Below are 23,503 nucleotides of genomic sequence, written 5' to 3'. Positions count from 1 at the left end.
AGACTGGAGGCCAGCTCCTAGCAGGGGTGCCTCCTCCACTTGGTTCCCATCCCCCACCTTCCTAGAAGCGAACACCTTTCTCTCTGCAGCGTCCAGCTGTTCCCTCTTTAAATCTCAGGTCGAGGGGGATCCCTGGGTGGCTCAGTGATTTAGTGCCTGCCTTTGGCTCAGGGCATGATCCTGGAGACCCCAGATCGAGTCCTGTGACAGGCTGTGGGCATGGAGCCTGCTTCTCCCTCTGCCTCTCTGACCTCCACTCCCTCTCTATCATGAATAAAATCTTTGAATCTCAGGTCGAATTCGTAGGTGTTCAGGGTGATTTTAAAATTATCTAGGTAAGTTGGGAGGACCAAGTGATTTAAAGACCGTACTCTCCCATCCTACCCTGCCATTTTCTCTTTAATGAAGTTATTTTACTCCTCTCCAGTTTGGTGAGCATCTTTATAATCATTACTTCAAATTCTATCTGGCAAATTGCCTATCACCATTTCATTTAGTTCTCTGGGGTTTGATCTTGTTCATTTGGAGTATATTCCTGTCTTTTAAAACATTTTTTTAAAAGATTTTATTCATTTCTTCATGAGAGACATAGAGCAAGCGAGAGAGAGAGAGAGAGGCAGAGACACAGCCAGAGGGAGAAGCAGGCTCCATGCAGGGAGCCCCAGGTGGGACTCCATCCCAGGTCTCCAGGATCAGGCCCTGGGCTGAAGGCAGCGCTAAACCGCTGAGCCACCCAGGCTGCCCTTTTTTTAAAATCTATTTTTTTAATTGAAGTTCGATTTGCCAACATATAACACCCAGTGCTCATCCATCAAGTGCCCCCCTCAGTGCCCATCACCCAAGTCACCCCATCCCCCTGCCTACCTCCCCCTTCCACTACCTCTTATTCACATCCTGTCTCATATTGCTTGGCTTTCTGTGTAAGTTTCTATGAATTAAGTGGATTAGCTACTTCTAAACTGGAAGGAATGGTCTTGTGTATGGTCATCTTCTGTACCAACTGTGTATGCCTGTTGACTTTGGCTGGCTGGCATGTGCTGGGGATCCCAATGCTCTCTGTGCTGGGGCTGCCCTGGTAGGATGGCTGGGCTTAGTGTTCCAGGGCACCGTTTATACCCATGTCACCTTGGCAAGATACCTGGAGTAATAAGCACTGAACAGGGGTGTCCAGTGTACACCACACTAGGGTCACTTTGGTGAGATGGTTGGGGCTAGGGGTTTGGGGCTCATTGAAGTGGTAGGCTGGTTCGGGTGCCCTGACCTTGCTCCCATTCATGCTATCAAATATGGAGAGAGAACATAAAACTGTGGCACTCACCAGGCCCTCCAACATGGACAGAGTTCCAGCAGTTCTCTTATTTGTTGGCAGAGTTTGAGGGCTGAATACTATTTTAGTTGCTCTTTTAAACCATGGCGTTTTCCCCTGTGCCCCAGGGCAGACGAATCTGCTTGCATGTGGTTCCTCAGTACTATCCCACCTCACTGCCATTTGTAGTGCTGGGGGTAGGTGTTCTCTTCGTTACCATGTCGCTCACTGTTCTGTGTGTGGTCTATCTTTTGCTGTGCAGAAGCTCTTCAGTCAGCTTTCTGTTGTTCTTCTGGAGGAAGTGCTCCAGAAACAGTTATAGATTTGGTGTGTCTGTGGAAGACATGGTGAGTTCAGGGTCTTCCTATGTCACACTATCTTGGGACTGTAAAACTGTGTACTTTACTGTTTTTAACTCTTTAACATTAATTTAATAGAATAAGAAAGCTCCAAATACTAAATGGTTAAAAGTAGCCACCTCAGTACTTAAATAAAATATTGAGACTTGTATTTTATTCTACTAGCAATGGGACTTTGGTTAAAAAGTAGTTTTTCTCAAAAAAAAAAAATAATTGTTCTTTGACTCAATATACATAGCCATAACACTGACAAAATAATATCTTCTTATATCTTCCAGGCTTTCCTAAAAATTATAAGTTGAGTAGATAAGTCCTTATCTGAAAGGCTTGGGGACAAATGATTTAAATTTAAAATTTTTCAGATTTTAGGAAGCCTATATTATTTAATATCCTGTGGAATACCACGTAATCAAGTTATTTCTCTAAATTTCTCTTTGAGAAAATAAATACACTAAGAGGTATGAAGTAGGCCTACAGAAAACATCATATCTGTTCAGGTCCTATTTGGCCACCAAAGAAATCTTGGTTTAACACCAACTTAACAATATCATCAACAAAAACTTGTGATTTTCCAAACATTTTATATCTCCAAATTGCAGAGAAGAGGACATATGCTGCAACTGCTTGTGAAGAATATGCCTTGCTATTTCTGAGGCTGATGTAACTCAAAATAAAAATGAGATGGTGTCTATATCAATGCACCCAGCAACACTATAAAGCATGATACAAACACAGATTTGTATTTAAAAAGTAAAGCCTGTTCATATTTGATATTTTAAGAGAAATAACATTAAATAAAGTAGATGTTTTTGAAATATCAACATATAATAAAAAAAAATCACAAAGTGCAAGAATCTTCCTCTATCTCCAATGCTCAGAGAACAGTTATCCAGCTGTAGTCTACTTTCCTGAATTTTCTTAGTTCTTTTTCTTCAGATTTTGACAACTGATGTATAAGGTCTTCTCCCAAATCTGTGCTGTTTGTATCTTCTATCTTTTCAGTAAAATCATTTTCTTCATCTGAATCATTACTTTCTTTTCCTTCCATATCTACATCTTCTGGGATTTCTTTACCACTTTCATAATAAAATGAATAAAATATAATTATCCAAAAATGTTTATAAATAGCAACTTCCTGATTTAAGATACCTGTGTAGAAATACAACTATACAAAGTAAATGAAAAATCTTGTTATTGAGTGCTCTTCAGAATGGGTTATTACAAAGTAAACTTGGCTTAACAGTCCTATATCCTTTAACTTCATTTTAAAGCTAAAATAAAGAGAAATACAGTCGACCTTTTAACAACACAGGTTTGGACTGTACTGATCCACTGATACATGGATTTTTTTGATACAATACTGTAAATGTATTTTCTGTATGATTTTCCTAATTTCTCTAGTTTACTTTACTGTAAGAATAACATATATAACATATATAACATGCAAAATGTGTGTTGACTGTTTATGTTAAGACTTCCATGCACCATCAGACATTAGTAATTAAGATTTATGGGAGTCAAAATATACATGTGAATTTTTTGACTATGCAGGGGTCGGTACCCCTACCCCACACGATGTTGAAGGGTCAAAGTGAAAGAATATTCTAATAAAGGATAACAAACTATCTTGTTTCCCAAAACAATATCTAAACATATTTTCAAAACATCTTACCTCTTTGTCTCCTTAGACAGCAGCAATGAATTAACAAACTTGGAGCAAAGGAAAGAAGCAGATGGCAAAACATGAGCTGGAGTATGAAGAAGCTGGAGTTAAAAAAACGAGAAAAAGTTTCACTTAAAAAGACTTAATACCACCAGTTGAATGCAACAGATTTTCTCCACAGAAAAACCAAACCAGAAAAAATTTGTGCCTGTCTTCCAACATTTATGCAAAATGTCAGTTCAGATCACAATAATCTGGAATAATAAACTTATTTGTTTTGGATATTAAAACTGCATAGTATACAAATAATTATTCAAATGTTAGGTTATAGGGATGCCTGGGTGGCTCAGTCTTAGGTGTCTGACTCTTGATTTTAGCTCAGGTCATGATCCCAGGGTGGTAAAATGGAGCCCCATTTATGGTCTTTATGCTTCGCAGGGAGCCTGCTGGAAATTCTCTCCCTCTGCCCCTCCCCCTACTTACACATGAACCCTCTCTCTCAAATCTTAAAAAAAAAAAAGTAATCTGTTACGAACTGACTGTATAAAAACTAAGTTAAGGTGCTGCTTTAATGGATTAATCTGTTTCATGTTGTGAATTACCTCATTAATTGCAGGTATGTTTTCTGTTAAGGGTAGTTGTATTAGTTCACTCTCCAAAGCTTCATTTATTTTTTCATCCTGCTGTTCCCTGTGTTTTCCCAGTATGAAATAAAATGGTGTCGTTGGAAGACTTTCTTCTGCTAGCAGCTATAAAGATTTAAGACAAAGGGAAATTTCTTCAATAAAAAGGAGGAATTGCCTTTGACTCAATGAAAAGTACTGCAGTCATATAATGCCAGGTAATAAAGGAACTTTAAAAATTATCTAGTATGATTCTTTCACTTTACAGGTAAAGTAAAGCTCAGCAGCCCACTTGTTATGGGAAAAGCTAACAATGGACACTTAGATGACAGAACAATATATACACTACTGCTTCTCCCCAGTGACAAATGACAGCAAATGGGTTTTCAAAAGGACATAAGCCCAGAGAGAGAAAGAAAATGGGTAATATGTTGGAAGGTGGGCAGCAAGTTCAAGGGTGGTATGTAACTTAGTAGATTTGTCAAAGAATTCTAAGCTAGTTGACCAAGAAGCAACCCGATTTATACTGCAGAATCCTGCAAATGCTTAGGAATTGGTACTAATAGTACCAGTACTTCAGAAAAATGCTGACATAACCAGGTAGCCTCGTTGCAAGTCTATCTAGAGAGCACCCAGATTCCTTGATCTCCTTCTGGGCCCCAGTAGAGGGCTGCAAGTACAGTCTTTGAAGAGTGGAAAAGCGTGTCTTTAAACTAAACTGCCTGGTGGGGCCGATGACAGTGTCTTCACAGCTGGCAGTTGTGCCTCACAGAAGGTGCTTCCAGGTTGCTATCCTCCAGGCAAGAGTTTAGAAGAATTTTATCTGGGCCATCTAATCAGCTTAAGACAAAAATACCTAAAAATAATTACTTTGGAGACTTTCTCAAAAATAAGCAGATGGTGGAGGCCAGCAGACTAATTCCACCTAGGAGAGACCTTCTAAATGGCTTTTTTTGATCACGTTTAAATAAAAACAGCTAAGAATCATCAGACTGATGAAAATTTCTGAAATCAAAGAGACCAAAACAGATGAAAAACAAATGATGGAAATGGGACTATGCAAGAGAAAAAAAGCAGATTAAGATGATAAAAATAATCTCCCACAAAAAAAAAAGGTGAAAAAAAATTAAAGCATTCTTCTAGACAGTCCAGCACTAAGTAAGAGTTCCAGAAAAAGAACAGACAAAATGAAGGCAAAGCAGCAATTCTCTCATAATCATTTCTTGGATTAAAACTCTCCTAGGGCTCCACATTATTACTCAGAGGAAAAGTCAAGGTCTATTTTATTCACCAAGGCTACTCTGCCTGGTCTACATAAAATGGCAAGCTGTACCCCACACCCTTTTCCTCTAATCCTCCACTCCTAGTTTCCTAACACTTTCTAAAGTACCACATATTTCATTTATTTCATGCTTGCTGTATTTCCTGCTAAACTGTAAACACTCTTAGTTTACAGACCTGTTTTGCTCACTGGTGTGTACTCCAACCATCTAGAACAGCTTCTAGACTGTAGATGTTCAACAAAAAAATTGAACGAATTCAATTGAGTTTTCAAAGGAAAATAAAGCTAATTTATAGATAAAGGAAGAGGAGTAAGAATAGTAACACCCAAAGTTATAAGACGGGCAATAGCATCAAAGTTTTAAGAGACAATGATTTTCAACCTAGACCTTTATAACTCAACCACCCAATCAAGTGAGAGAGAAAAGAAACATTTCCAAACACAGAAGGTCTTAAATTTGCCTCCCGTGCACTAACAGAAGGTATTTCACCAAAGCGAGGAAGTGATGGAATAAGGGGAAAGCTATGGGATCTACTATTGAAGTGAAATTAATCCCCAAATGACGGTGAATATAGATCCCATGATGCCTGCTGTGCACCAGGTATTCATAGAGTGATCAGTACAGACGGAAGCAAGTCATCGGCTCTTGGAAATATTCCTTCAAGACTTGAAAGAATACCTACTGTACCTGAAATACTGAGAGAAGATTTATACAACTTGAGTTTGGGGGTGAATTAGATGAGAAGTAGAAAACTACGCAAAATAAGAAGGCAATCATTAACTCCAGAGAAAACAGAGTTGCAAATAGAAGAAAATCTGTCTGGTTACTACATGACTCAGCTATGAATGGTGTTTACATGGTTATAATGAATACTGACCTGATTTATCTTCACTAAGAAAACTGGGAACAGGAATGTTGTGTGTGTTATGTACATGGATGGGGAAGTGGCAGTGTGACAGAGAGGGACAACCTGAACAGATCATTTAACAGACAATAACTTAATCTGAAAAATCCAGAATTAGCAATATAAACATGTTTCCTTAGAGATAGAAAGGCAAATAAAAACTCAAGCTGAAAGAGTTTAAAGTGATTATCTTTTTTTGGGTAATGGCAGTGGGGTTAGGAAGTTTCCTGAAAGTCTTAAATAACTCCTTAAATCACAAGCATGTATTTTTGGTATTATAAATTAAAACTACATTTTAGAAGAGTAAATATAAGCCCAAAGAGGCAAGTAGCTTTGAAGTGTACGTTTAATTCCATGTTAGGGCAAGTGGAACATTGTTCTCATAGCTGAATTCAAACAGATAAGGTTATCTCCATAGGGAGGTAATGTAGGTCTGCACCATGAGTGGCTAAAACATACCTGTTTGCTTGTTGGTGTGAGTTTCTCTTCTGGAGTCTTCGTACTGAATGTCAATAAACTCTGAAAAGAGAGATTAACGATGCAAAATCTAAATAAAAATGTTATAGTTAAAAAATGAGGTCAATTTTTCATCTTGATTTATGTCTCTGTCCAAAGAAAAGTAATTGGAGACTTAAAACATATTTAGTAACTACTGTGACAGTTACAAGATTATTCTAAGAAATCTTATTTAAGGGGATCCTTGGGTGGCTCAGCGGTTTAGCACCTGCCTTCGGCCCAGGGCGTGGTCCTGGAGTCCTGGGATCGAGTCCTGCGTCAGGCTCCCTGCATGGAGCCTACTTCTCCCTCTGCCTGTGTCTCTGCCCCTCTCTCTCTCTGTGGCTCTTATGAGTAAATAAATAAAATCTTTAAATAAATTTTTCTGCAAAATGTTTTTCTTAATTTAGAAATGTTATTTTAACTTCAATTTTTCAATTGTGTATACCATTTTGAGGTAAACTGTAAAGGAGTATCCTGCCTAGGCCCAAATTGGTACCCTTTCTTGAGGTCAATTCCTTGTTGTTTACTACCTAATAAAGATCTAATAGTTCTCATACCTTAAAAAAAAAAAAAAAGTTATTTTAGTTGTCTTTTTTTTTTTTTTTTTTTGCATGCAGATAATGCAAACAATACTTAGGGAGCCTCAAAGGTGTGGAGTAAAGTGGTGCTAATATACTAGCAATACTGTCCTACTGAGCATTTTAGATTACTTCCTGAAAGAAGGAAAGAAGGATCTAAATAATCCTTTATTTATTTAGAAGATTTTATTTATTTATTCATGAGAGACACAGAGAGAGAAGCAGAGACAGAAGCAGAGAGAGAGAAGCAGGCTCCATGCCGGGAGCCCGACGTGGGACCCAATCCCTGGTCTCAGGACCACGCCCTGGGCCGAAGGCAGGCACTAAACTGCTAAGCCACACAGGGATCCCCAGGAAGTAATCCTTTAATATAACTGTTCTACCTGTTATGGGCTATTACTTTCAAATATTAAATCCACTGAAATTTACATATACAAAGTGGCTGCCTTTTTGAGGTGGGATGGTTACCTGTGACTTTGTTAGGAAGTAAAACTGGGATCTGTTCAGCCACTGGTAAGCTTCTGAGGTGAATGATTCAGGTACATCTCGTGGAACAAATACTCCCCACTGGACGTCCTCTTTGGAGATATTCTTTTGAATATACAATGGTCTTGGCTCACTAGGTTTAAATACAAACACTAGAAAGAAAAAACAAACACACAATAACATTTTGCTGCAAAGGTTAGTTCTAGCCTCAGGTTGACAGACACAGTAACTAACCCTGGGACTTACTCCATTGAGTAAGTGGTCCAAGTCATGATTATTTTAGACTCTGACTCAACAAATATCTACTGGGTGCCTGCTATGTGCCAAGCAGGTTAGAAAGGGCTACGGAGATGAAAAAGAGGAAGAATCCCTGCTCCAGAGACCAGGGCCTACTGCAGAAGACAGACACCAAAATATTATTGCGGTATTTTGTCTTAAGTACTAGAACAGGGATCTGTAGACAGTGCTTTAGGAAAACAGAGGAAGAATGATTAAAGCTTTTTGAAATGCTTCAGGGGGCAAAATCTCTCTTGGGACATTCTGAATGTGGAGTGGGGTTGGCATGGTGAAAACTGATGGATGTACTGGGGCTCTCCTAGAAATAAGTATGAATGCATACAGAACAAGTTGTTGGGGTAAGAACTCAAAGGGCAGTCACTACTTCAGGCAAAATGGCTTAAAATAAATATTTGATGTAAGGGCAGTCTGACTCAAAGATGCTACAAGAAAATTTAGGTAACAGATCGTGTCTTATTATCAAAGTAGAGTCTGTACTTACAGTCTGAACCCATCGAAGACTGAGAGATTGCAGCAATATTCTCTGAATTAGGATCAGGTTCTAGAACTCTAACATTTAATTTTGTACTCCATTCCACTGGGGGAAAAAAGAAAACAATTCATTTCTAAGAAGAGATCTACCCAAAGCTTTTTTAAGCTTGTTACTAAAGTAGTTAATTTTTACTGGGGCAATCGATTCTATTATTCTTAGGAAGAGGAATAATACACTTCAAATAATACATGGAGAGAACTGCAAATGACCGCAGAAGACTGTACTAAAGTGAGGAAGCAGAAAAACAAAGTGCTCTTCCCACCTACAATGGAATGGTTGTTGTTTCAATGCAACTACTATCTGGTGCTTTTCTGTAGCTGCTAAACATGGGCAAAATGTTAACCACAACCAAAGAATATAGGGTATCACATATGTTTATGACTAAGTAACCACCACACCTTCCAAACATATTTGAATGAGTAAAATGCCAATAAGTAAAATGAGTAAAAATGAGAAGTCCGCATTTGTTAGGAGGCCTGTGAAAGGAGACATTCAAATTTAAAGCTGCCAGGGATGCTGCCATTAATGCAGGTTACAGATTAACAGAAACATTCCTCAGATTGTTAGGACAGAACATGGAAGGCAAAAGAAAGTTTACATAGTGGGGAAAGACAAGGATAACGGAAGTCAATTTATGGCCAATTAGGCAGATTACAAAGAATGTGCATCTATGACAGGCCCTGAATTTTGGTGGTGTAACATGACATGTGAAAAATTACATATACTCTGGAGGAGGCATGAAGATATGAGCCAGAAGTCCTAAAATGCCAACATTTAATGGCCATTATTACATGCTTTGCCAAGTCACTTTATAGTAAAAAAAAAAATCTTACATGCACAACTGAGCAGATTCCAACAGCAAAGAATGTCACTTTTAGTAGCACCAAGAAGATACTTGGAACAAGTCAATCTTCCAAAGCAAAGGTACCTATATTAAAACCACAAGACATGAACTATCAGTTCTAGCACACTGAGGTTTGAACTACGGACTTCTAGTATAGTTTTATGCAATGCAGATTTTTAGAAAGACACATTTTTGTTCATAATTATCTTGAAGAAAAAAAGGAATAAGGAGAGCAAAAGGAAATATTTAGCTGTTTTGTTTCTTTAAAAAAACAGGTTTGATGACCAATTCTTTCTTCTCTAATATGCTGTACAGTTTAACTGACATATACTATAGATAACATGTATGTGAAATGCTCAAAGTCATTTAACAAAATCCTTTGTGGATTAGTATGCTTGTTTAATCCACAGGAAGAACATTTGCAATATAAATTCTGAAGGAAGTTTTACAAAGAAAATTCAGAATCAGATATGTTGGGAATTAAAAACTATCTTGTTAGCCTTCTGCCATTCTGTCCTCAAATGCCTGAGGTAAAGTGGGAGATGTTGCTGTCTTTCCTTTTGACCCTTCTGGATATAACAAAGTTTGAGTATGACAGTGTTTTTATGGGAAAACAGAAGATAAGGACTATTTGGATCCACTGAGGCTTATTAGCATCCATTATTAGTAGCACAACCATGAAAAGTATTTATTGTAAAGAAAAAAGAAACCTGTTAGGCCAAAAGTGAAATGTTAATCCTCATTTCAGAAAATGGGTAAAACCACAGCAAATGGTTCACATACCCCAAATTTTTAGCTTCCTACCATTTTGGTTTGCTGCTGACCCCCACTGACCCACAGCTAGCTTTAGAGGAAGCATAAATCATTACTAAAGTTTATGTGGAAAGACTCATTTAAATTAAAAAACAAAAACAAAAACTAATACCATATGACATACTCCCCAAATTACTTACCTTATACTCCCAGCTCGTTGACAAAATGTACATTTAAGTTCCCATGTCTCTGAATCCCATATTGTAACTATTTCCTCAAAACTAACTGCCAGTAGAGAGCCATCTTCAGAGAAACAACAGTTAGTTGCTTGGTATTTATGATAACTACCCACAAAGTCACAGGTCCAGCCAACTGCTTTTTCTGTGGAAACAGATCATAGAGTTCAGAAATGGTATAAATGCTAGATAATACTTTAGGGTAGTTATAAGCAGTAAGAAGCACAACAAAAAAACCCTGCTCCTTGAAACTTTAGTTACAAATCCTCCAAGGCACTGACAGGTATGAAATGTATGTCCCTTCCTGGCAATCTTGACCTCCCTCTAGTGGAACAGTGAAAGAATTGGTGGGGTTTTGTTTTGTTTTTTTTTTTTTGCACTGTACCCTCACAGAAATAATCAGCACGTGATTAATCAAGAATGTCCTGGAAAAGTATATAGATGTTGGGGAAAAGGCATGTAAAATGTAATTCTCTTAAATTATTAAAATTAGGCAACAACCCACAGAAGTTAAATATGGTAGAAAATGTCCACCAGAATGGATACAAGTCACAAAAGAAATAAATATATGAATTCTTAAAAGTTATGCACTTTAGACATATTTATTTTACTTACTGTATATATCAGAATCATCTGTTAACATCCACACTTTGAAGTGACCATCTTTACTAGCTGTAACCAAAGTGGGGCTTTCAAATTTTTCTGCATTACAGAAACAGAGAGCTGTGATGTGGTCTTCATGTGGCATGTTAACCTTTGTATTAAGAACAAACCTAAGAGAAAGGAAATCATCAATTTATTCTTACATCAGAACCATATGATACACTGTCGTGAGCACAATTTTTTAGTGTACACTTTACAACACATCTTTAAGAATGGAAAACAGATACATTATCATCTAGAATGACACACAACTGAGTGTGCTAATGGCCACAAGATATAAAGAGTTCTAATACATTACCTCTGTTTTCACGTAACTTACACAATATAGAGATCATTATGTATACTGTCAACTTGTACAAAATAAATATAAAATAGGGGTCATCACAGAATGATATACAAAACTCTGCAAGAAAACTGTACAGAACTCAGATGACTATCTACTTTAGAAAATAAGCAAAAAATGGAATGGCTGTGAAATCCCCTACTTGGGGCAAGAAAATACAGAAAACTACCTATTCAAACTGTCATAATCAATATTTAATATTTGGTCATCCAAACTCACTCTCAAAGCTTGTTTTCAACTTGACAGTGCTGCTACGAATGCAAGATAACCTCTGCTAGCACTGTGTTCTTAAAAGAACATCGGAGCAAGACTGTGCTGTGATTTTTTAAAAGTCCATACTATAAAAAGAGTGACTAGCGATAATCTATTAAACCCTCTGAGCCGGTTTCTTCAACCTGTAAAATGTGGGAAAGAAGTTTATCTTACAGTATTTCTGTGCAGATTGGGAGGACAACAGGTACAAAAGCACTAATCCTAGTTCTTGGCACAGAGCAAGGCCTTGATAAGCAGCTACTCTAATCAAGGTCTGAGAAACTAGAGAACTCCCTATCTAATCAAACATACAGGCTACTACTCTGCTGCCTACGGCTGCCATTTTCCTGAAGGTAGCATGTTAATAAAATAGCAAACGGACTAAGAAGTTTGGATTCCAATTCTGGCTTTGCTTGGAATTAGGTCTGATGTCCTTGGGGAGGGGGGTCACTCTCCTGTTTCCTCATTTATGCATGGAGATGACCTTACAATTTGGGGGACACCAACACTTTCTCAGAGCAGAAAGCTTGAAAGGCTTCATTAGTACAGTACCACCTCCCTCATTTCTCTAAATCTGAAATTTACCAAAATGAAACATTTTAAAGACAGACAAATGAAACCATAAAATAGAAAGCCATACATTTTCCACTCTGAAATTAAAGTCATGCAGATAGTATTACCCTTGTGTTTTCTTATTATACATCCACAGTTTCATCTGCAATTCAAGCTCTGTTTCCTTTTCCTGACGTTGTTCCACCGTTGCAAGCCAGTTACCATAGCAGTCAAATGCAGCCTTTGTCAGCTCAATTTGGATCAGACCATAATCATTGATATATTCTTGTTGTATAATATCTAACTGAAGGGTTAAAAAAAATCCAAAATGCTCTTAATGTAAATACAGAAACGTGAACGTTTTCAAGGAATAGTAATTAACCACAAAGATAATTTTTGGAATCTATAGTAATAAGTTTTCAGATAAGGGAAAAAAATGAACTATTAATTATGGATATCAAAACCGCCATGAAAAAAGCACACTACACTTCACCAGTTCAGTGGCAATTATTCTTTAATGACCTTATATTTTAGTAATGACTGACCATGAACAGGATACAGTGGAACCTTTAGTTGACAGTAACACTTTTCTCCCTTGTTTCTATGTACAAAGAGCTTTATATAAAATCTCAAGGTTAAATTCCACATCACTAAAAAGGAGAAGAACAAAACTTAAATCTACAACTTTAAGTGAAGAAAGATAGCAATGTTATAAGTAGACAATTTTATTTATGGTTGTTTCTTTTATCCCATTCCTTTGCTTACTCACTAAACATATATCAAGTAACTATTATTTTCCAGGCACTGTACTGGAAACTTACAAAGAAATAAGTCTCCTTTGAGGGGCTTAAAGGTGAGGGAAAGAAAGAGCTCAAGTGTACAGCTGCTATGACAGAAACTGGTAAAGGGTACTGTGGTGCACAAAGCCACAAGGCTGGATTAATAAGAAGCCTCCCCCTTACACTGAAAATTTCATCGTTAGTATGTACAGACTGATAACATTTTACCACAAAGCAGAGACATATCTGTATTTCCAATCCTTATGATTTTATTTCCCTATTCTTGTAACTCAAAGGCACAGATGTATGACAGCTAATTAGAGTGCAGTCTGAAGCATAATCAAATGGAGAGCCAGCATGGGAGTGCCAACTGGCTTACTTGGAGACTTAATCTGCAACTGTGGCCTCATTAGAATTATGTTGTAAAGAACTAAGTAACCACAGATAATATTGATAATATTCAAGCAAACAAAGGCACAAGATCTTTTTAGAAGCTACTATACAAGTTACTTAACCCTAGTGGTGCAGTTGGGAACTTTCATTAGTTTTAAGACCAGTTAATGGATCAAAGTCTTACATTATATGGGGATCCCTAGGTGGCTCAGCGGTTTGGCACCTGACTTTGGCCCAGGGCGTAGTCCCGGAGTCCCGGGATCAAGTCCCGCATCGGGCTCCCTGCATGGAGCCTGCTTCTCCCTCTGCCTGTGTCTCTGCCTCTCTCGCTCTCTGTGTCTCTCATGAATAAATAATTAAAAAAAAAAAAGTCTTACATTATATAACTGCTTATCATGTTGCAGAGAATAAAACTGCAAATGGCCAGGTTTTCCATTCAAAACCAAAGCTTTACTTCTGGGATCAATCATCAAACCAGTATAGATATTGCTGTCTGCAAAAGAAGTGATAAATAGTTAAAATCATGCAAATACTCACTTTTAAAATGCACATGATTACAAATCGACTGGGTTTTATCTTACCTTTCACTAGGCCTTGAATTACTGCGGATGCCTCTAGGTTTCGGTGAATCACTATTATCTCTGTGGGTAAAAAAACAAAAAAACCAAAAAACCCAATCAATCAGAACTTCAAGGTAAAAAAAAAAAAAAATCAGTTAAATTATGTCATTCTAAAATATACCAGAATACAATACAACTTAAGTTCAATTTATACTTAGCATTATTAGAAAATCAGGAATAAAAAAAGAAAATCAGGATTGTATTTTGTGATTTACCTAGAAAACTGAGGCTGGGGAGGAGGGGTGTTTTGTTTTTTTGTTTTGAGGCTTTAAGGTTTATCACTTGTACATATGAATATATTTTAAGTGTTAATTCAGAAACTCATATACCCTAAAAGAGACAGTTTACTTTGAAATGAGTCACTACACTCATGGATTATCCAGTTATGGGTTTTTTGTTTTTTGTTTTTTGTTTTTTTTTTAAGGGAAAAGGAGATAATAGGCTCAGATCTACATTTAGGCTGAGTAGTAACAGGATGAGCAAAAAGTTTTGGGGGTGTATCTATGACTGCCTCCATTCCTGTCAGAATCCACAGGACTCCCATGCTGAGAGAGTAGTTATGTCAGCGTTCTTTTGAAAATGTCATTACATTTGCAGAGGCACAAATGCCCACTTCAAGAACTTCTCCCCTATTACCCCCACATCATCCCACATGTAAAGGTTTTGAAGTGGAAGTGGTACAAGAACCAAATATACTAGCCCTGTGTTTTTATAAAAACAATCCTGAAAATGTTGGATCCTGGTGCATCTAGAGTCAAAAAAGGAAGAGATAAAGGAGGAAGAATGGAAGAAAAAAATGTTCACTGAATCTTATGCTACTCTTGATTAGTTTTAGGTCTCTTATTTTCCATTCGCTAGTTGTACAATTCTAATTCTTCACAACAAATTCAGACTTACTATTATCAGAGTGAGAAGTACAGAACAAATCCCCAGCTGGTGAGACCGAGATATGTTCAATAGTAGCTCCCAAACGGGGGAGGAACTCCTTATTCTTCTCTGTTGCATCGCGCCACTCTACTAGGACAGATTCCTGACCACCACTCAGCAGACTGGTGCCTTCTCATCCGTCCACAGAAATGGAAAGAACAGCATATGGGGGGAAAAATTAGAAAGAGAAATATAATTAACACTTAAGATTTTCCTACCATGTTAGAGATATATAACTATTTTTAAAAGTATGCAAACAAATGTCTTCCTATCTATTAATAAACCTAAGACAACAGACTTAACAGTCATGGATTCTGGGATATTCCTTTCCAACAACATCTAACTAGTTTGTTGCTGACCAACTCTTCTGCCAATAGTAGAAAAACTGAATGAAACAAACATCCTCTAGGACCAGATGGCTTCAATGACAAATTTTTCCAAATATTTAAAAAAATGAACCAATTTTAATACTCTTCAAAGTAACAACAACAACAACAAAAAAAAAACCCAAAGAATACCTCCCAACTTGTTTACAGGAACAGCATAATCCTTTCCCCAAACTAATAAATTGTAAGAAAGTTATAAGTCAATTTCATGACAGATGAAAATTCTGAAAATATTAAAGCTGAATCCAAGGATATATTAAGCAGATAATATATGAGTAAACTCAACTGTAAAAATGTGATTAACACTTGAAAAGTAATTAATTCCATTGACAAAATAAAGACAATAATCATGAATATTTTAATAGATGCAGAAAAAGTAAATTGTAGAATTCTATACCCATGATAAAAATTCTCAGTAACTTAGGAATTGAGATCTCTAACATTTCATCAAGGATTCCTGGAGAAAATCTACAGCAAGCATCATTTTAAATGCTAAAATACTGAAAACTTTCCCCCTGTGATTGGGAACACTAGTCCCACTTAGATTCAGCATTATGTGGAGGTCCTGATACACTGACATGAGACATGAAGGGATTAAGGATGGGAGAGAACTAATGACTTCAGTGCTCATATAGTGTGACTGGGTGCAAAGCACAGCCAAAACAGTTTATACTGTTCATATTTGCCTGAACTTATAACCATCCTCCAAAGCAACTATAATTTATAGCTCATTTACACAGACAACTAATCTTCTCCTATTATTTCTCCTATACCTATATAGGATCAATGCTGATGTTTTTATTACTGACAACCATGTACTATATATATATGTGTGTGTGTGTGTGTGTGTGTATTTTAAAGATTTGAGAGAGAGTGCATTGCACCAGAGTCGGTGGAGAAACAGAAGGAGCATCTCAAGAAGACTGCACCCAGTGTGCAGCCTGATGCAGGGCTTGATCTCACTACCCAGAGATCACAACCTAAACTTACAGTTGGATGCTCAACTGACTGAGCCACCCAGGTGCTCCCCGCCCCTACCCCGAGTACGGTATTTAACTATTACTTCTCATTTACAAATATCCACATGACTTATAATATAAACCCAAGAATTCAACCCTCCGATAAGCCACGATTAGCTGCAGGACCTCCTATACCAAAGCTTTGGCTCAAGGCACAGGCTCCCTGTATTCTTTCCTTCCCTTTCTTTGAGTGCCTACTGGTCTACTCCTTCTCCAAGACTCATCTGTAAAGGGCAATAGTAAATGTTCCAGGGTTTAAGTAAAGCCATCACAGAGAGCTGTGACTGCTAACTGGTGTGAGAGGTGGCAGATGACAAAGAGAGGAGTCAGTGATAGTACATATCAACTGGTCTTGGCCCAAATTAGGACAGGGGCCATAGCAGAGAACATGAAATTGCGGATGAAAAGCCAAATGACACTGCGTGGAACATGACATACACATGTATACATACACATGCCTCCCCCCATCTGTATTTCTGGAGGGTGGGGTATGAGAAGGGTGGAAAAGATGAGAACAGCCTACATCTTTTATTCAGAGGGTTAATATCCTCTTCATTCTCCTTCTATTCTTAATTCCCACTTCACAACTGTTGTACTACCCTAAGTGCATTAGGTTGGGTCCCACCCCCATACATCAGTAACTGTTCCCCACTCCAACCCAAAGTAGGCTGAAGGCACCTCCTACATCCTGAGGCTCCAGTGAGTTAAACCCAAGTAACCCTGTAAGGATCCAGAGCACATGATACTAAAACTTATACTGACAGTCTCTAGGAAGACCTAGAGAAAAAAAAAATTCACTTTCTCCAGGCACATAATCTTTTTTAGCACCCAGTCCCCTTTTTTCAGCAGTCAAAATATACTGATATAACTTTGACTAGACAGGTGTGAGGGTGCTAAAATACAAACTTCTGTTGACCATCCTATTTTCAAGGAAGATTTTAAAATATTTTTAATAATTTAAAAAATGTTTCAAATTCCAATTAGTTTATAGTGTAATATTAGTTTCAGATGTACAATATAGTGATTCAACAATTCTATATAATACCCAGTGCTCATCACAAGTGAAGTCCTTAATCCCCATCACCTATTTAACTCATCTTTCACATCCCCTCCCTCTGGTAACATTTTTTTTTTGCTTAGAGTCTGTTTCTTAGTTTGCATCCTTTTCCCTTTGTTCATTTGTTTTGTTTTTTAAATTCCACACAAGTGAAAACATATGGTATTTGCCTTTCTTAGACTTACTTTGTTAAGCATAATTCTCACTAGCTCCATCTGTCTTTGCAAATCGCAGTCTCATTCTTTTTTATGGCTGAGTAATATTCCATTTTGTGTGTATGTGTGTGCATACACACATCAGATTTTCTTTATCCATTCATAAGTCAATGGACACTTGGCTGTTTCCATAATTTGGCTATCGTAGAAAATGCTGCTATAAACATGAAGTTGCATGTATCCTTTTGAATTAGTATTTTTGCATTCTCTGGGTAAATACCTAATAGTGCCATTCCTGGATCATATGGTAATTCTATTTTTAACTTGATTTGGGAGGGTCCTACACACTGTTTAACAGAGTAGCTGCACCAGAGTGCTTGCATTTCCCACCAACAGTGCAAGAGGGTCTCCCCTTCCCCACATCCTTGCCAACACCTGTTGTTCCTAGTGTTTTTTATTTTAGCTACTCTGACAGGAGTGAGGTAATATCTCATTGTAGTTTTGATTTATAGTTCCCTGATGAGTGATGCTGAGCATGTTTTCATGGGTCTGTTGGCCATCTGTATGGCTTCTTTAGACAAATTATCTGTTCATGTCTTCTGCATGTTTTAATTGGATTACTTTTTGGGTTTAAGTTGTGTAAGTTTTTATATATTTTGGATTCTAGCCTTTTATCGGATATGTCATTTGTAGATACCCATTCCATAGGTTACCTTTAAGTTTTTATTGTTTCCCTTATTTTGATGAACTCCCAATAGTTTATTTTTGCTTTTGTTTCCCTTGCCTCAGGAAACATATCTGGAAAAATATTGCTACAGCCAATGTCAAAGAGGTTTCTGTGTTGTACTCTAGGATTATGATGGTTTCATGTCTCCCATGTCCTTAAACCATTTTGGATTTATTTTTGTGTATGGTGTAAAAAAGTGTTCCAGCTTCATTCTTTTGAATGTTGCTGTCCAGTTTTCCCAACACCATTTGTTGAAGAGATTTTTTCGTATTGCATTTTCTTTGCTGCTTTGTTGAAGACTAATGGAAGATATAGTTGCGGGTTCATCTCTCATGGGAGCATGGAATGTCTTTCCATTTCTTTGTGTCATCTTCAATTTTTTTCATCAGTGTTTTATAGTTTTCATAGGACAGACCTTTATATGTTTATTCCTAGGTATCTTATTAGTTTTGGTGCAATTATAAATCGCGACTGACTCCTTAATTTCCCTTTCCCCAATATTATTGATGTATAGAAATGCAACAGTTGGGATCCCTGGGTGGCGCAGCGGTTTGGCGCCTGCCTTTGGCCCAGGGCGCGATCCTGGAGACCCGGGATCGAATCCCACGTCGGGCTCCCGGTGCATGGAGCCTGCTTCTCCCTCTGCCTATGTCTCTGCTTCTCTCTCTCTCTATCATGAATTAAAATAAATAAATAAATAAATAAATAAATAAATAAATAAATAAATAAATAAATAAAATTAAAAAAAAAAAAAAAAAGAAATGCAACAGTTTTCTGTACTATGATTTTGTATCCTGTGACTTTCCTGGATTTATTTATCAGTTCTAGCAGGTTTTGGTGGTCTTTCAGGTTTTATAGTATCATGTCCTCTGCAAACAGTGAAAAAGTTCATCATCACTCTCAACGATTGCTATGTCTAGGACTACCAGTACTATCTTAAATGACAGTGGCAAGACGAGACATCCCTGTCTTCTTCTAACTGCAGAGGAAAAGTTCTAAGTTGTTCTGCATCAAGCATATTAGCTGTGCTTTTTTTTTTTCACATATAGCCTTTATTATATGTTGAAGTATGTTCTCTCTAAACCTGTTTTGAGGGGTTTTATCATGAATGGATATTGTACTTTGTCAGCTTAATTACAATAGCCACACTCTCATGTACCTTAAATGAAATACAAGTTCTGAATTAATTTAAAAATGTGAATGCAAAGGAGGCAACCTAATTAAGACATAAATTTTTGATTTAGACCTAGGTCCAAATCCCACTTACTTGCTGTGGGACCTCAAGCAAATTAGTTGTCAACCACAAATCACTTTATCTGCAAAATGATGTGTATTTCATAGCTGCCAGAATTAAATGAAGTAGTGGATGTAAAGCATAGCATAATCATTTATACCTGATAAACTATAGCAACTCTAATGGACAAGCACTTAGCCACATATTTTTTTAAAAAAACTAGGGTAATTTCAAAAGGTTCTTTATGTTAACAACAAGGACTTTATCACACGTGTGCATTTTGATACTCTGAAGGGCTCTGAAATCTATGATATGTGGTACTGTGCTGAAGAAAGCCCGAACCACAGGGGTGATTTATAAGCATTTACAATTCCTTTGGTCCATGCAATCCTAAACCTTTCAATGCAGTGAATACTGAATAGATTTCAAAAGTTCATTTCAATTATTAAACTTCACTTACCTGTCACTGAAAAAGCCAAATCCATGACCATATCATGGTGCCAATGTAAACATGTGTATGTGTATTTCTTATCATCATCAAAATTCCTCCTATTGAAGAAAAACAAAAATTGTTCATTTGACCAAAGGCATTAAGTTAATAAAAGTAATGGCATGCCAAATATAATGGATATAACATATGCCAAAATAATAAATTATATCAAGCTTGCAAGTCTTAATGTGTAAAAAGTACATTTTCTATTTCTAATCAGTGACTTCTACAAACAATAGACCATTCATGGTATCCTACTAGATATACACTACTGTTAGTCTTTTCACTTAAAGCCTGATAAAGAAGGTCTTCTCAATAAAAGTTATAGGCAAAATTAAATTTTTTTTAACTCCTCCTACCAGCCCAAGGTTAGAAGTTTGAAAATACTAAGTCTATGCAACGAAGAGCACAGTAGTACAAGAAATGGGGGGTGTCAGCAAAACCTCATCTGTATTACCAGTACTATCCTTTTTCCTGAATTCAAAAATAGCTGTTCTGCAGCACTGATATAAAATAATATGCAAAGATCACCATGCTCTTCATAAGTTAACTGACCAAAGACGAATTTTGCCATCCTTGTGACCAGTTGCTATGCAATCTTCCTTTGGATGACATGCTACACATGTAAAATTGTTCTTGGCATGTTTCTTATTTCTTGATGATGATAATGTAAACCTAGAAGAAAAAAACTGTCCCTTATTAAAGTCTCTTGGTAAGTGGTGATGTAGTTAAGTAAAAGGGAGTTTGCACCCTTATGAACCAAACTGGAGAGCTCTCAAAATTCACCAAATATAAATGCATAATTTTAAAAAAATCATGACTAAGAATCAATTTTTTTTTGGCAAACACTTACTAATATGCAATATAAACTCCATGTGACTAACATTCTATCATGGTTACTTGTCTACAGAGGCCACTGACATCGAGGTAAAGCCAAGGCAGTCCTTCCAGCAGCTTTTGCCTGAGCCAAGTTTGTCCAAATCTCTTGTCAACTGAAGCCAAGTTTTCACATTAGGTATGAACAAGCCTAGTAAATTATATCTGAGACAACTGGCTAATGTGTCCGAAGATAATAGGATCTTTATTATACTGCAAAGAAAAACATGTTAATCTTGACAGGATAAAGGGAAAAGGGGACAGTGTCATTCAAAGAGTCACTGCTCATGCTCAGCACTAATCTCCTCAAATATGTTATTTTATTCATCCTTACAACTCTAATAGGTAGATATTATCCCCATTTTAAATAGATGTTAATGTGAGGTACAGTGAGGTTCAAAGAGACTAAATCTGACTCATTTTAAACCCAGTTATCCCAAAGCCTACGTTCATTCCTACAGCCAAAAGAAAATGGCAATAAAGGTCACCTGGGCTAACCTTTTCAAACTACATCCAATTCTGACATCACACACACACACCAGAACCTAAGTGGACAAGGGGTTTTGGCTCGACAAAGCTCCCTAGGTTTCTATGTGTTAGGATTCCTTCAACCCTATCCATTGTGGGTTAAAAACTCTACCTCTGTATGTAGTGGTTTCACAAAATCTTCCAACATGAAAGTAGGAACAGCTCTGGGTCACAGGTTCGAACATGAAATAAATTACAACAAACTTGAGTAAATAAAACTATCAGAAAGGATTTCTTACCTTGATGTTGTTTTCCTTTTGAAAAAATAGACAGACAAGTAAAAGTCCCGTACTGCAGCAACATATTCTCCCTAATATTTCAGAGAGAGGACATTCACAAAAATTGAAGTCTTTAAGAAATGCTCTCATCACAAAAAATTAACATAGTAACATCTTTTTTGCAGACTGAGTATATTAATATAAAATGATATAGATAGCTATGGAAAAGATAATCCTTTTAAAATAATTACAGAAAATTCAAACACAAATTTAGGTCCTATATCTGAAAACTACACCCTCTAGCTTTAAGTATAACGATTCCAATTTTTCCCACTAAGGCATAATTTATATACAAAATAATGCAATGCTTGACATGTATGTCCATGTAATCACAAGATGGAGAACATTTACTTCACATCAGAAATGTTTCCTTATTCCTTTTCCTAGTCATTCCCAATGTCCCTGCCCCAGCCAGCACAAACGGAGTTCTATCAGTACAGTTGACTTCTCTGTTCTAGAACATCATACAAACACAACAATGCAATGTACAGCTTTGTATCTGAACTCTAGCTCATCATCACCTTTTTGAGATTCGTTCATGCTCTTATCGGTATCATTAGTTTCTACTATTATGAAGCAACATGCCAATAGAGGAGTACGTATCACAAATTGTTTATTCTCTTGTTGATGAACATTTAGGTTACTTCCATTCTGGAGCTACTATGAATACTAGCAGGACATTTTATGGTCATGTTCTCATTTCTTTACGTAGGAGTGGGAACTACTGGCTCATGGTAAGGACAGATGTTTACCTTTGATCTGTATCTTGCCATGGTCAATACTGTCAGTTTTTAACGTTAAAAGTGTTCTAAGAAATTAACCCTTTTTAGAACAAAACCAAAATAATGCTGTAAACTTAGACTATACAAACATGCCACCACAATGTCCTCTAGGGACTTCTGGTGATGCTTGATTTTTAAAATAACCAAGTAATTAGTAATAGGGAAAGGCTAAGTCATGGTAGCAACATCATAGTATTTCTGATGAACATTTAAGTATATACACTCATGCTACAATGTTAAGTGAAAACAAAGGTAAGGTAAAAAGCCTCCAGATCCTAATTCAGTTTGGGAAAAGTTATTCTATACACGTTTAGGAAAAAGTCTAGAAAGATCCCTCAAATATCACTGGTAAGATTTAATTTTTTCACTTTAACTTCCAAATTTTCTATAATGGGCACACTGATTATGGACAGAGAGGTCATATTTTCTAAAGACACAGTCTAAAAATGAAAGAATTTGAGTGGCTTTTATATAGGGCAGGCTAAGAAAGAGTACAAATACCAAAATAATGGGGTTTTTTTTGAAGAATTAGAGGGTTTACAAGAACAATAGGTGTATACAAAATTAAGGATCCTAAAAAATCTATACCATAAACACATGCTAATGTAATGGAACAAACTTCTTAGCTAACAAAAATATTATAAAGCAGTATTCAATGACTATAACAGAAAATGCTCAGAGGAAACATTGCTGCAAAGGGATTTTACAAAAGAGAAAACCAAAACAAATTTTACCTCATTTCCAAAGGCAATGCACTTGGGTGACTGGTTTATATAATCCAAAACAAAGGAGATCTCCTTAGCTTCTATTTCCTGACTTGATGATTTTGACAGTTTCACTGAAACCAGCTGAAATACATCTAGCCAAAGGAAGCTATATTAATATAAACGTTCTCTAGAGAAAAATGAACATGTGCACTTATTCATATGAAACTGTTAATTAGTACTCCAAAATGCATTTGATAGCAGGAGAATAATTCTAGGCCATCTTGAACAAAATGCGCCTTCAAGTTGGACCATTCATCTGAATATACAAGTTTTAAGTGGAAGTCTAATTTCACAACTAACTCCTACATATACA

At 36.8% G+C, this 23,503-nt stretch overlaps 1 protein-coding gene across 1 annotated transcript in view; it reads right to left on the bottom strand.

The window, feature by feature from the left end:
- Window positions 1-2,384: 2,384 nt before the first annotated feature.
- Window positions 2,385-23,503, bottom strand: part of WDR75 (WD repeat domain 75) — a 31,771-nt gene continuing 10,652 nt past the window's right edge. The window contains exons 5-21 of the mRNA XM_055345289.1: window positions 23,158-23,282; window positions 21,603-21,673; window positions 20,515-20,634; window positions 19,930-20,018; window positions 14,862-15,020; window positions 13,926-13,985; window positions 13,722-13,837; window positions 12,301-12,476; window positions 10,978-11,135; window positions 10,327-10,507; window positions 9,363-9,457; window positions 8,479-8,574; window positions 7,683-7,852; window positions 6,598-6,657; window positions 3,931-4,077; window positions 3,338-3,429; window positions 2,385-2,741 (exon numbers count right to left, since the gene is read on the bottom strand). Of these exons, the coding sequence (XP_055201264.1) occupies window positions 2,540-2,741; window positions 3,338-3,429; window positions 3,931-4,077; window positions 6,598-6,657; window positions 7,683-7,852; window positions 8,479-8,574; window positions 9,363-9,457; window positions 10,327-10,507; window positions 10,978-11,135; window positions 12,301-12,476; window positions 13,722-13,837; window positions 13,926-13,985; window positions 14,862-15,020; window positions 19,930-20,018; window positions 20,515-20,634; window positions 21,603-21,673; window positions 23,158-23,282 (2,117 nt within the window). The 3' untranslated portion in view covers window positions 2,385-2,539. The remainder of the gene's footprint in view (window positions 2,742-3,337; window positions 3,430-3,930; window positions 4,078-6,597; window positions 6,658-7,682; window positions 7,853-8,478; window positions 8,575-9,362; window positions 9,458-10,326; window positions 10,508-10,977; window positions 11,136-12,300; window positions 12,477-13,721; window positions 13,838-13,925; window positions 13,986-14,861; window positions 15,021-19,929; window positions 20,019-20,514; window positions 20,635-21,602; window positions 21,674-23,157; window positions 23,283-23,503) is intronic.

This window comes from Nyctereutes procyonoides, unplaced genomic scaffold (genome assembly GCF_905146905.1).
Source record: "Nyctereutes procyonoides isolate TBG_1078 unplaced genomic scaffold, NYPRO_anot_genome, whole genome shotgun sequence".
NCBI classification, from domain to species: domain Eukaryota; kingdom Metazoa; phylum Chordata; class Mammalia; order Carnivora; family Canidae; genus Nyctereutes; species Nyctereutes procyonoides.
Note: the sequence above shows the minus strand (reverse complement) of the source record. Positions and strands in the feature narration are given on the sequence as shown.